This window comes from Chiloscyllium plagiosum, chromosome 11 (genome assembly GCF_004010195.1).
Source record: "Chiloscyllium plagiosum isolate BGI_BamShark_2017 chromosome 11, ASM401019v2, whole genome shotgun sequence".
NCBI lineage: Eukaryota > Metazoa > Chordata > Chondrichthyes > Orectolobiformes > Hemiscylliidae > Chiloscyllium > Chiloscyllium plagiosum.
The window spans coordinates 67,849,986-67,863,159 of record NC_057720.1 but is presented as its reverse complement, the minus strand read 5'-3'; the positions used below and the strand labels follow the sequence as shown (position 1 = coordinate 67,863,159).

General features: G+C 34.9%; 1 protein-coding gene and 1 long non-coding RNA gene across 7 annotated transcripts in view; one reads left to right on the top strand and one right to left on the bottom strand.

Moving 5' to 3' along the window:
- The window catches only part of LOC122554526, a 67,039-nt gene that overhangs the window by 9,315 nt on the left and 44,550 nt on the right, over positions 1–13,174 (bottom strand). The gene's annotated exons all lie outside the window — the stretch shown is intronic.
- Positions 1–13,174, top strand: part of LOC122554524 (dual specificity protein phosphatase CDC14A-like) — a 180,447-nt gene that overhangs the window by 158,094 nt on the left and 9,179 nt on the right. For 2 of the 5 annotated variants that reach the window (XR_006313008.1, XM_043699680.1), the window contains exon 15: positions 742–1,060. Coding sequence is in view for 4 of the 5 variants with exons in the window: in XM_043699680.1 (XP_043555615.1) it covers positions 742–1,060 (319 nt within the window). In the remaining variant the exon portion in view is untranslated. Of the gene's footprint in view, positions 1–741; positions 1,061–1,359; positions 1,449–7,277; positions 9,256–13,174 lie in introns of those variants that run through there. The other 3 variants (XM_043699682.1, XM_043699685.1, XM_043699681.1) reach the window with 3 other exon arrangements.

The following is a 13,174-nucleotide window of genomic DNA, read 5'->3' as shown; positions in this document are numbered from 1 at the left end:
TCCACCACCACCCTCTGTCTTCTACCTTTGAGCCGGTTCTGTATCCAAATAGCTAGTTCTCCCTGTATTCCATGAGATCTAACCTTGCTAATCAGTCTCCCATGGGGAACCTTGTCAAATGCCTTCCTCAGTTTTTAATTTTGTTTTGTTTAAATTGTGTTGAGTAAGATTAATGTTACTTAATTCAGTTGTTTGCTCCAGGCGACTTGATTTTGTCTACTTAATTTAATCAACTCCTTATTGTGGCCTGGGTTTTTCCAGGACCATTAGCAGCATTTGAGTTGTTTATCAACTCACAATATATATAGACTGTTGCTGTACTAAACTCAGGAATGAACGCATCTTTTTGGTGAGTATTGAGAAAAATTGCAAGAAATAAACCCAAATTACTTTTAGGGTATGTTTTTGAATTTCCTGATTCTGTTTTTCCTTTTGCTCATAAAAATTTCATGTATGACTACTATTTCCTTTCTCTAGAAACCATATTTCTAGTTTTGTCATGTGACATTTTAAATGGTAAGATTTAATATCAAAAAATGTACATAAATAAGCTGCGTATGTAGTTATTGAACTTAATTATTACGAGAGTCTAAATAGTAAATAGATTTAATGAAGCCACTTTTAACATGCAAAGAATATTGACATTTTTTCCATATGTACAGCATTTTTGTTTCTTCGAAATTTCATGTTTTTTCCCCATGTGCATTATGTTGTGTTTCCCCATTGTCTGTTTCCATTTAGCTTCTCCATAAACTCCAGGCTAGGCAGTTCACTAGGAAATCTTTATGCTGCCCCTGACGAAACTGAGAACGCTATGACATCATCTCCTAGGACAAGTTTTACATCTGGTTATCCCTCCAACCAGCTGTATAGCAGCTCGCAGCTTTCTGCGAGATATTATCATGAACTGAACAACAACTACCATGGCAAAAGCAACAGTGGCACTATCTGCAATATCCCCATCAATAACAGTACCAGCCCGAAAGATGATTACAACGGTAGATCCACCTGCAGTGGTGTTGGTCCTGCCACCATGCGATACCTAAGTCGTTCACATCCCGTAAGTTTACATGCTGTTATTAAAGAAAATGTTCATAATTTTACTATTTATTGAGATAGAATAAGATCTTGTACATGAAACAGCAATATCAGCACTCCTTTTATCAAATGTAATTGTGTTAAGGGTAAAAAGTTGCTTACATCAGAATTTATTAAGCAACATGGTTGTCACAATTCCTCGACATGTTATGGGTTAACTGATCTCAGTCAAAGCAGCAGAAAAACTCAGCAGAACTCCAAGTCTGAACAATTTTTAAGAAGTCGGATCAGACTTGAAACATTAACTCTGTTTCTCCACAGGTGCTGCCAGACCTGCTGAGCTTTTCCAACACTTGTTTTTATTTCAGTTAGGACTGAATTGGACTCCCCTCTAATGTCTGTGAAGGTAAATAGCCAGCTAAGACTCATCATTCAGCATAGAACTCCTAAAATCCATCTAAATGCACCTCAGTCAAGAGTTTGTTCCTTTGAAAACATGGACAGAATTAGTGAGAGGAATGTTAAGAACAATGATTTAATAGTTTTATTTCTTTAGTTTGCTTTGAGTATTTCTATCTCACCATTGCAGTTTTAACTTTATAAAACAGTACTTCAAACTTTATTTTTAGTAAGAAGGAAATTAAATTATGCTTTTCTCTTTAAACATAGCTAGCAGTGGGCAGCCAGGCAGTATGCTTAAAATTTGAGACTTTGTGTTGTACGGGAACACAATCCTTTATCAAAATCCTTAGGGCCAGCTGGTTTTCAGAATTTTGACTTTTTTGGATTTCAGAATAAGTGACAATTTCAGGGTGAATTTTTTTAAAATCTTGCTGTACAGCAGACGCGCCTGTGAGTACTATGAGGGCTGAGACAGAATTGACACCTGTCAGTGTTGGGCCGCAAAGCCACGTCACATCTGAGTGACGTGGATCGAGTTGGTGTGGTGTTGGGTTAACTGTTTGCACACAAACCTTGTTATGAAGAGAAAAAAACTTGACGAAAATCTTTGGATTTCGGATGAAGGATTGTGTACCTGTATTTCTGCTTTGAGAAGCTGCTTTACATGGTTACTTTTGCAGATTCAAGACTGTACGAACCACAAAAGGTTTTGCAGAGATCCTGCACAGTTTAAGGAGAGAGATATCTTGCATTTTAATTTGCTGAGTTATCTTCTGCAAATGTAGTTCTGATTGAGAGAAAATAGGTTACTCGGTTTTCACATTTATGATTTATGGTTCCCACAGGCAATAATCAGATCTTGGATTGTCACTTCAAACTGCGACTATTTTTACAATCTTAAATTTCCAAAGTATTTGATCATTTTCAAATCACTTCCAGTGTATACACTGCAAGTATGTGATGCTATCTGTACAATGGAGGACTATTCCTGAGTAATTAATTGTTGATTGTGTGCTAAAAAGTCATATAGATGTTTGAAATACTTTCACATATTCTGAATCACATTTTTTTTTTAATTACATTTATTTGTTATTCTTATTCCAAAAAAGAGCAAGCATTATTTGTATATTTTAAACCTTCAACCTCATGGTAGTTATCTGTTCAATGTTCACTGTGTACAAGGCTTATGATTTGGCATCTTAGTTTTCTTCTATCACCATTATGAGCAGTAGAATATGTTCACTAGAAACAGAATTTCACTTAATGCAATTTATCATGCGTTTTCAAGAAAGTATTAACTGGGCTTTCAAAGATTTTATTTATTACTTGTACTTCACTTTTCATGCATTACAAACATCATTCATGGAGAAGTTGGAACAACTTAGAGAGTTGATTGGAAGTGCTGTTGCTATTCAAGGTTTGATTCTGGGACAACTACTATTTTAACTAATTCAAAAAGTACAGAAAAGTAAATTTCCAGTTATAACTGTTGTCTGTTCATGGGATACATAAGATTTTGGATAAGTACCTATGGTTACATGAAATCATCAGTAACCTTGACCTACAGTGACTAACAGTCAATTGAAACCATTGACCAAGATTTGTTTCACCTGCTGCTGTAATTAGTTTTCATTCTGTCATTTATCTGACATTGCCAGAAGGGGAACATGCAGATTCTTGTGTATATCAGTGCATTGATTAGGTATCCTGATGGAATGCTGTTAAACTGCAAATTGACAATACATTAAAAACTACAGGTGAAAATTAAATGTCAATAAGTAAAATTATACATTTTGGTAATTTGAAGTAGGCTTGGTACAGTGAAAGAGCATAGAGATCTTGGGGTACAGGTTTGCACAGCAGTAAAGACAGCACAGTGATTTTGTAGGCTGCTTTTTTAAAAAAATGCTAATTGCATTCAGGGGATTTTTAACTAGATATAGGACATTACACCCATGAAGTACTGATCAGCCTAATATAAAAGAATATTATCTTAGGATCCACTGAGGGGGAGCAATGCTGATTCACAGTGAGGAAATTGAATATGAAGATAATTTGCTGGAACAGAGCAGATGTACTATAATGGAAGATTTTTAAATTATTAATATATGAGACATGAACAGAATCAAAACTGATAGAGATTTTTAGTTTGTATAAAGCTCTAGCCCAACCAAAGATCTAACCACTACTAGACCGATATTAGAAAAGAAAATGGAGCAGATAATGAAAGTAAAATTGGGATAATATCAAGGGAGTTGTCATCAGAGTTTTTCCACATTTTGGCATTGGTACTAAAGACGTGTGCTGCAGAACTTGCCACAACCCTAGCCAAGTTAGTGCCAATATAACTACAACACTGGCAGCTACGCATCTGCTCACTGACACTTAGTCTGGGTTCCACCAGAGCCACTCAGCTCATGATCTCATTACAAGGTTGCATTTGACTGAATGCTGCACAGATGAGACCTAGCAAAACTGGAGTCAATGGGAATCAGAGAAACTCTCTATTGGTTGGAGTCATACCTGGCACAAAGGAGGATAGTTGCTGTTGGAAGTCAGCCATCTCAGCTCCAGGCATCTCTGCAGGAGTTCCTCAGGGTATCTCCAAAATGTAAATAACAATTGCAAACAACCCAATAAATTGAAACCAGAAAATATTTCTAAGTGTCTGCTATTTCCAGAATTTCCACAAAAATGCCTTCAAGTTAATTATCCCTATTGTACAATTATTTTTTTGATCTGATTAAATAAATGGATTTTATAACTCCTCAGAGTTTACTATATACTTTTAAACTAATTTAGCTCTACTTCTGCGAAAAACCATTTTTGGTCTGCCATTACTACAAGAATTGCAGACTTCATATCTCCAGTTCTATAGCAAACTAAGCCCACTTGCTGTTTATGATCTTGCCTTTCTCTATGTTTTACCTGTTAAGTCAGTTTGACCCAACTTTTTAAAATGTAGTAAACTTCAATCTTCCTTTTGTGTTAATTCCATTCTCTACAGTTAAATTGTCATTCTTAAAATGAAAACTTATATGCTAATACACACAAACCTGGAACCATGTATTTGCAATGATGGTTTGCTTTTGCCATTACCTCCCCTGTAGGATGCTGTACCTTACTGTTGATCCTGCGTCGTGCTCATGACCTAAAGCAATTATTCCAACTGATTAAATTGCCTACAATTAAGCTCCAATTTCCGTGTAATGCAATTGGTATTTCTATGATGATAAAGCCTGTGGTAGCCACTATTTTATCAAAAATGAAGAAAGTAAAGCCCACACAATGGAGAAAAAAAACAATAGTTTTAAAAATATTGAAGAGCACATTTGTATCCATACCTTGTGTGAATGAATTTGTGATCATGCTGCAGAATGTCTACCATTATTTATTAATCAGAAGTGCAATGTTGATTTATCATGTGGACAGTACTACTTCATACATTAAACTTATTAAAATGACATGAAATCATTCACTCCACGAATGTTTACTTGACACTTCAACATTTTCAGAATTTGTGATTTTGCATTTCCTCACTTTCAAAATATCTGTCATATCATTGAAAGCTTCACCTCCAGTGTTATGCCATTCAGAAGTTTTATTCTAACTTATCACTGGACTGTATTCAGAGGCTATTTTTTCCTGTATGCTTTATAAAAGAACCTATTTGATTTGTGGAATCCTTCTAACTGTATTGTTTATTTGAGGTATTGTTGCCTATTGTCTGACTGTTGACTAGAAGAATAGCCACTGCATGACTTTATTTTGGACATAAAGTTAGACTGATTTCATTGAAAAGAAGAAAGGAGAGACTTGTATTTATACAAACACTTTTCGTAATTTAAGGTTTTTGCAAAGATGTGTAATTCAGTTTGAGGATGAATTAGTTTAGTTTGCTGAGCTGCTGGGTTATTGTGCAAACGTTTCATCACCATGCTGGCTAACATTGTCAGTGCGACTTCTGTGAAGCACTATTGTCTGACAAATGTGAAGAAAGCTAGCCATCTGACTTCACAAATACCAACTGGGAACTAAACAACATGATCCACTCTCCCTCATCTCCATAACACAGACCAAGAGGGCCATCAGTTCAACTATGACAAAATAACCATTCTTGGACAAGCTAACCAGAGACATGCCAGAGAATTCTTGAAAGCCTGGTTTTCAACCAAAAAGGCCATCAACAAATATGTAGAGATAGACCCAGTGTACAAACCACTGCAGAGAAGATCCAAAAGTGACACTCACCCCAACAGACCAGACCACACAAAAACCAAGTAGGACATAACAACAGCGCTTCACGGAATTCACACTGATTATCTTACCCAGCATGGTTAACGAAACATGTGCATGATAACCCAGTAGCTTGGCGAGTTAACCAACTACCTCACTTTTCATGATTAACAGCTTTCTAGGAAACCAATTACTGTTTAGCCTGTGATTATAGAATATTAACTCCTGTGAAGATGGCTGTCTGAAATGCTGCTGGGCACTCATGCTAATCTGCTGAACAGTAATAGCATACTTAACTCAGGTGATTTCTGAAGGAAAGGCTTTTAACTCAGTGCATTGTGTGTTAAGCTACGATATTATTTATACTCTGTGTAGATTGCTAACTAATTTTAATTGAGAAAGGAAGAAATAATCCTTTATAGACTGGACAAAGAAGGTTTTTTTTGTCAGACTTTAAGTTCATTATGTCAAGTAATAGTTGATCGTATGTAAAAACTCAAACCTAAATATTGACCCAAAAAACCTTATTTTTTATATCTTTTGTATGTTATTTAATCACTTACTACCCCTTTGTCATTGAATTCAAACTTGTCCTGGTACAAACTTACTTCATAGAATTATAAAATAGCCCACAAAAGGCAGCTGTGCAACTACTTTGTCTGTGTATGAGCACTTGTACTGTTTTTGGAAGTTGGGTTGGTGGAAACTGCAATAGTGAGGTAGTGGGAGACAGTAGATTTCAACCTCTAAACTGTTACTTGTGTAAAAGTCAGCCCCATCCCTACTTTTGATTTAAAAACTTCATCTTAGATTCTTAACTTTTTACTCAAGTATATATGATCATTTATTGCCTTATGCGCCAAAGATTAACCACATCAAATAATTGAGGAAAAATAGACTAACGTGAGGCAAAACATGTGCCTGTTTGAGGAAATGCAGTTTCAATCATTAAATAAATATGGCATTATATATTTCAGAAACACTAAAATGCAGTGAGTTGTTGTTGCTCATATTTAAATGTAGTTATAAAGCATGTTACTAGCTAGTAAATACAACAAAATAAACTAGATCCACTTAATTAATGTTCTGTTTCTCTCCCCTTCCTCTTGTAATATGTTATTTTTATTTCCTTTCTGGAATATAGTTTCATAAATGTTAGGTACTGTCAGAGTACTCCAGAAAGCTCAGACTGGATGTCAAGTAGCAATTTGGACTTCTTGGGGAAATCAAAGCTAAATGCCAACTTTCTTTTTCTATTTGCCCAACATTTATGAGACAGGTGCTCTGTTGTGATTTCTCAATGACTCAAAAACAGTAATATTTTTCCCTTTTCTTTAATTCCCCCAACTCACCTGCCAAGATAATGTGACTGATTAGTATGCCATGCACCTTCCACTTAACTTGGATGAGAGTTAACACTGGGATTGCTACTGAACAATTGGAAGAGCTGACAGCATTCTTGATGTTTGTTTGCTAAGAGTTTACAAGTTCTTTTTAAGAATACAGTTCATTGGTGTTATTCAATCACTCACTTTTTTACAACACTTTCTGTAACAATATAAATTTAAATATTCTTAGCTGAAGTTATTTTTCTTTTGCAGTCACTTCAATCTGAATATGTTCAGTACTAAAGCATCACTACTTCGCTGAAAATGGAAAGTATTGTGGCTGAAAAAGCAAAGAAACTGAAGTGAAGATTAATCTTCCTGGGCTAGAAACTAGGCAACCTTAATGTTTAAAGATGTGTAAATGGCCAGTAATTGCTGTATTGCATTGGCAGTACTTTCAGAAGGACTTTTCTGCTTTCATGACTGCAGTCTGCATCAAGTATTGGGAGCTGATAAATCAAAAGAAATGCAAAACTTTGATTCCAGTTGACGACTAGTTCTATTCTTTTTGCACTGTTATTTATGGGAATTTAAGTTAACATTTAAAAACATCTAAATTTTAATTGTTAAGTGATCCAGCTGAATTGCTGCAAATAAGGCAAAACTTTATAATTTTGGGTTCTTAAAAAGAACCCTGCAACATCCTAAATAAAAGTTAAACTTTTGAATATAATAACCCTCTACAATGAGCCATTTAAAAGGTTTATTAAAGCAAGAGGCATTTGCAAAGAGATACTATAGTACCTGTTTCATAGCTGTAAGTTGTAACCTAGTAGCTGTAACAGTGGAAGTTTAGTGACTCTACTTCAGTACTTAGAAGTTTGAGTTCTAGTTTCAGCTGTCACCTGTACTTTCCTGCACTCACTGATTGTCACTGGTCTTAACAGAGTTGCAAAATGGATTATCTTGTGCCAGGAGAAGCACTATGATCAGTTTGCACGAACATTAATATTGGCTGTGAGGAAGTCGACTGGTCAAAATATTTCATGCCATGTAAAGTAAACCCAGTAATTAGCCATTGGAATGGAAGAAAGAATGGGGTTTAGGGTAGAAAATAAAATTGATCTAGGTGATCGTAAACTATATTCCCAAATAAGATGGCTAGAAATTAGTGAATGTTTGTTTGTTCTGTCCTATATTTTTAGGAGAGCGCCACACTAAGAGTATAAAATACTACATTAAAAGGATTACTGATGAAGCTGCATTTTAATTGCAAAGGATAGTTATTTACAACTATTTTTAAAGGCAGATTTTACAACTCTTGATTGAAACGCAAGACTTGGCACTATATTGAACTATTAGTTAATATATTAAACAAATTCAAGAATAATGTAACTGTACAACTATGGTTTAATATAAAGTGATGTGTAAAATTTGATGCCTATGTACACAGTCAATTTAGATTTATTTTTGGTTCCAAGTCCAGCTTTATATATATTTTTTAAATTATTACCACTTTGATAGATGTATATTTGGTATCCTAAATGAAAGTATTGTGCTTTCCTTGTTCATTCCAAGAATTCTGTGCACTAACATTTGTGAGTTTGACAAAATGTACCATTCAGGTAATGGTGATAAAATTCAGAAGTGACTTTCTTTAATTTGCCCTTTTAGAACTCTGTATAGTTGAGAAGAAAATTTTAGTGGCATTATATATTTTTCATTCATACTCTACAAATAAAATGGCCATTTTCTGAAATAAATAACATCACTTGATAAAAGTGACTACTATTTGTGAAGATACTTAAGAAAAATCCACTCACTGGTGTTTTAAACCTACCAGATGGCAGTTGGAATATGTAAGGCAAAGCCTTTGATTTTTACAATATTGGTATTAAATAAATATTTTGTAAATAAATGAGAAAAATCTTGTTTGTAGTGTTATCAATATATTAAAACTATTTTAATATAATTGCAGCTGTCAAAGGAATCATTGTGAAAAGTTTGCTATAGTATACTTTATAATGTTTGCTGTTTGAAATGATGGTTGTACATTTTAACAGTACATTAGGCAGCTGAAATGTATTGTCAAGATTCTACCTCTTAAAGTTATGTCTGGAAGATATAGAGCTTAAAAGCGCATATATTTTTCATGCTATGTATAAAGGGGTTTTTAAATGTTTATACTTAACTTTCTAACTATAGGCCAGTATTCCTTTTTTAAATTGTATCCAAATAATTAAAAGTTTAATTTCAGTTATTCATATAAATGTGTCTTGTGTTTGCTTTTACTGCTTCTTTAACATTGTGTATAATATAGACAGTCATGTAAATGTCAGTCTGTGTGCAGTTCCATGGGGGTCAATTTCACTATTAATGCGTAGTATGTAATTTAATGAATTACAGTACACCACTTTGTTTCTAGCTGCTTGGCTATTAGAAACTGGAGTTGGTCAATTAACCTTCCAGCTTGTTCTGCCATTGAATGAATTCATTGTTGATCTACTAGACTAAGTGCTCTTTTTAAAAAACATCTTACAGTAAAACCTCCACATTTACAGAAATGCAGACTGTTTTCCATCAGACTCCTTAGAGCAGGATTGACAGGAAGATGACAAGCAATATTCTAGAATTCATTTTAAAATGAACATTCTGAAATAGAATGGAACATTTTAAATAGTCTTTCAGTGTGCTGATAAATGAGATACATGAGTAAGGTGACAAGGTCACAGCTATATAGGGTAATGATATTGTGACAGAGGTCCAGGGAAGGAAGATGATGGGGATGAGGCAGTTGCATTGTTACCCAGAAGTTCAAACTGGTTGTCATCAGTCTATCATTTACAGGGTAACTATCCATGTTAAGTAAGTTGGAAGTCTCTGACTCTTACCTCAGACTCTATCCAGTGACTATGCTGTAGTATGTCAACCCCATCTAACCATCATGTTCCTATAACCGTCATGTTCCCATAACCCTCAATACCTTTGCCTAATATTTCAATTCCGTTTTTGAAATTTTCACCTGATTTATCCTCTCCTGTTTTGTTTGGGAATATGGGTAAGAGTTCCAGATTTCTACTAACCTTTGTGTCCACAAATTCTTTGAAATCACTTTAATTGTATCTGTACTTTTAATCCATACTTGCCCAATAGAGGATATAATGTCTCCATTGAACTATTCAATGATCAAACATCTACATTAGATTATCCTTTTGTTTCCAATTTCCTGTTTAAAGAGAAGCAAGTTCAAATGGTATGGGTGCTTACGGGATCATTTGGTTAACCTTAAGATTGAACTGAAAATTCGTCACTTTAAGAATTTCCAGATAAAATGTTAAAACAGTTTATATTTTTGAACTTTTATGCTGAAAGTGAAGATATTGGTGCTAGAAATTGGGAACACACTTTTCATTACATCAAACTGGAGCACTTATCATTTCAGATATTCAGTCTCCACATCAACCGCATCCAAGTCCAGATTATAAAATTAGCTGCAGTTAAGGCCTTTATACTTTGCCCACCAATATGCATTTATGCCAAATGAGTAAAAGGAAATCTTTGATTTCTAACCTCAATCTGTTTAATTTTGACTTAAATAATCTAATTGAGTCTGTTCCTGTTCCTTCCACTGACTTCAGCCTTAAACCAGAAGAGGTGAAGTAATTGCTGTATCAAAAATTGTGGACATAAACATTGGAGTGCATTGTAAAGATACCATTCTTACATTTGATTGTTAGTTCAGCCTTTCTGTTGTGCCAGCTAGCTAAATCACTAAATTAGTCTTGAAAGTACCAAGGGCTTCAAGTGTAGGAAAAGTTATAGTGGACTCGTACATTGGCAGATCTTCCATGCTATTGTTGATGGTTCAGAAAATGCTTACCATATGTGACCTTTTAATAAGAAATGAAGTAACTCACAATAGCATGTGAAATTAAAGGCAAAACTGTTAAGTTCATATAGATTGGGCCTGTTAAAGGAATTTTTTTAAAATGTGAGAGGCATTAACTGGAAGTTTCATAAATTTGACTTGAGAAAAGAAAATCCTGTTGGGATATGTGATTAAGTTACAAATTGTAGGTATGGGAATGTAGAAGCCTAGAACTCACAGAATCTCCATCTAGCAGAGCCTTAAAATTCCTTACTTTTTATAGGTTTCCTGACTGTCAAAAATTAACCAGTCTGCTTGAAATCATTACATTTGAACATCTGTCTTCTGAAACTATTCAGGGCCTCCTGGTCACAGTTCAGGTATGGTCAACCTTTCTACAGTATTCAATGTGTCAGTACTTTGAATACCTCCATTAAATCTCCTTTCCATCTTCTCCTGAGTTCCTCTTCTGAATCTCACTTTTGTAATTCAAATATCTGATAACCTGGTGTCAATTTGTTTCCTGTATTATATGACCAGAATTGTATACCACTCTGAATGTGATGTCACATCACCTTGTAAATGCAGTATCTTTACCTGTAAGAAGGTTCACTAGGCAGATGGCAGGTATGGAGGGACTTCTTGAGAGGTTGGGCCTATATTTGTTGGACTTGAGAAGAATGAGGGGCAACTTTAATGTGACATAGAAGATTCCTGGGGAATCTTTACAGGATTGATGTGGAAAAGTTATTTTGCCTTGTGGAAAAGTCTAGAACCAGAGGGCATAATCTCAGAATAAGGGTCACATATTTAAGACAGAGATGAGGATTTTGTTTTTCTGAGGGTAGTGAATCTGTGGAATTATGTACTGCAGAGGCCATTAGGTTTTTTTCAATACCAAGATATTTTTATTCAGTAATGGAATCAAGAGTAACGGAAAAATACAGGCACGTGGAGTTGAGGATTATCATCAGATCAGTCATGATCTTGTTGAACGCAAACTGAATAGCTTACCTCTGCTCCCACATTTTATGGTCTTTCCATTCTATTTTCTACATAATCCAATGTCTGATTCACCACTTTAAAATAACTAGTGACCTGTCCATTTATCTCCAAAAATCCTTTTCCTATATTCTCAATTTGAATAGCTGTCAACAACTAGCTGATTCTTATTTCCAAGCCTATATTTATGTCTATTAACTGAAGCAGGGGTTTGTCATTCACATCTGTGACATCTCCTCCTTTAGACTACTCATTATTATTGCTCCAAAGTCCCTGCTTTTAAATGCTTAGCTAGTTTGGTTGTTATAAAATATTTTTAATTAACCTGTTCAGATATGTTATGACACGCTTGTGGAGCAGGTCGGACTTGAACACAGACATCCTAAGCTAAAGGTGGGGACATTACACTGCACCACAAGACAACTGTAGGCTGCCTATTAAAATTACCTTTAACATCCTGCATTCATATAGCATTTCTAATGCAATAAAATGCCCCAAGACATTTCATAGTAGCATTATCAATCAAATATTGAGAGCCACATTGGAGAGATTAAAACAGGTGAACTTTTTTTAAGAAACCTCTTGGGAGAAGAAGGGGAATATTTAGGGAGGAAATTGCCTATGGTTATCTTGTGATCCAAACTCTGCAACGTAACCATTGTAAGAAGCTAGAAATGGAAGAAAGAAACTATGGAGGGAAATGAGAAGATTTGTAGGATTCTGAACACCAGGCTAAGACTGATCAAAATTCATGATTGAATTGCTTATGGATCAGAGGAACCTAAGTATATTTTGGATTCTACATCTTCTAATAACAATGGATTAGATTTCTCATCTGTGCAGCCTCTTTTTTTTTGGAACTAATCTTCAGTGTTCCAAAATACAACCATTGCTATGAACAGCATAAATCTATCCATTTGTGTTTGTTGCCTAATTCCATAATCACAGTTGTATTCCATTCTATTCCCAACCTTACTATCCTTTTGCATACATTGTAACACCACTTCCTCCAACAGCTCTCCATTCTTGATTATCTCATCATAGCAAGAAAATCACCCATAATAGTTTCTTTTACTATGTCCAATCACAAACTGTCAGCTTTAAAATCCAGTGGGAATCTACCTTGAACTTTCTCCTAGTTCACAACTATCTGCTGCTCCTTGATGATGTAACTAGGAAAACATAATAGCAAGTGCAACATATTTGCTTGCAATACCCAGCTCTATATAACCACTGATGCTCTTAACCACTCCATTGAAGGATTTGTTACATTCCTTATGGATATGCACAAAATTCCTGC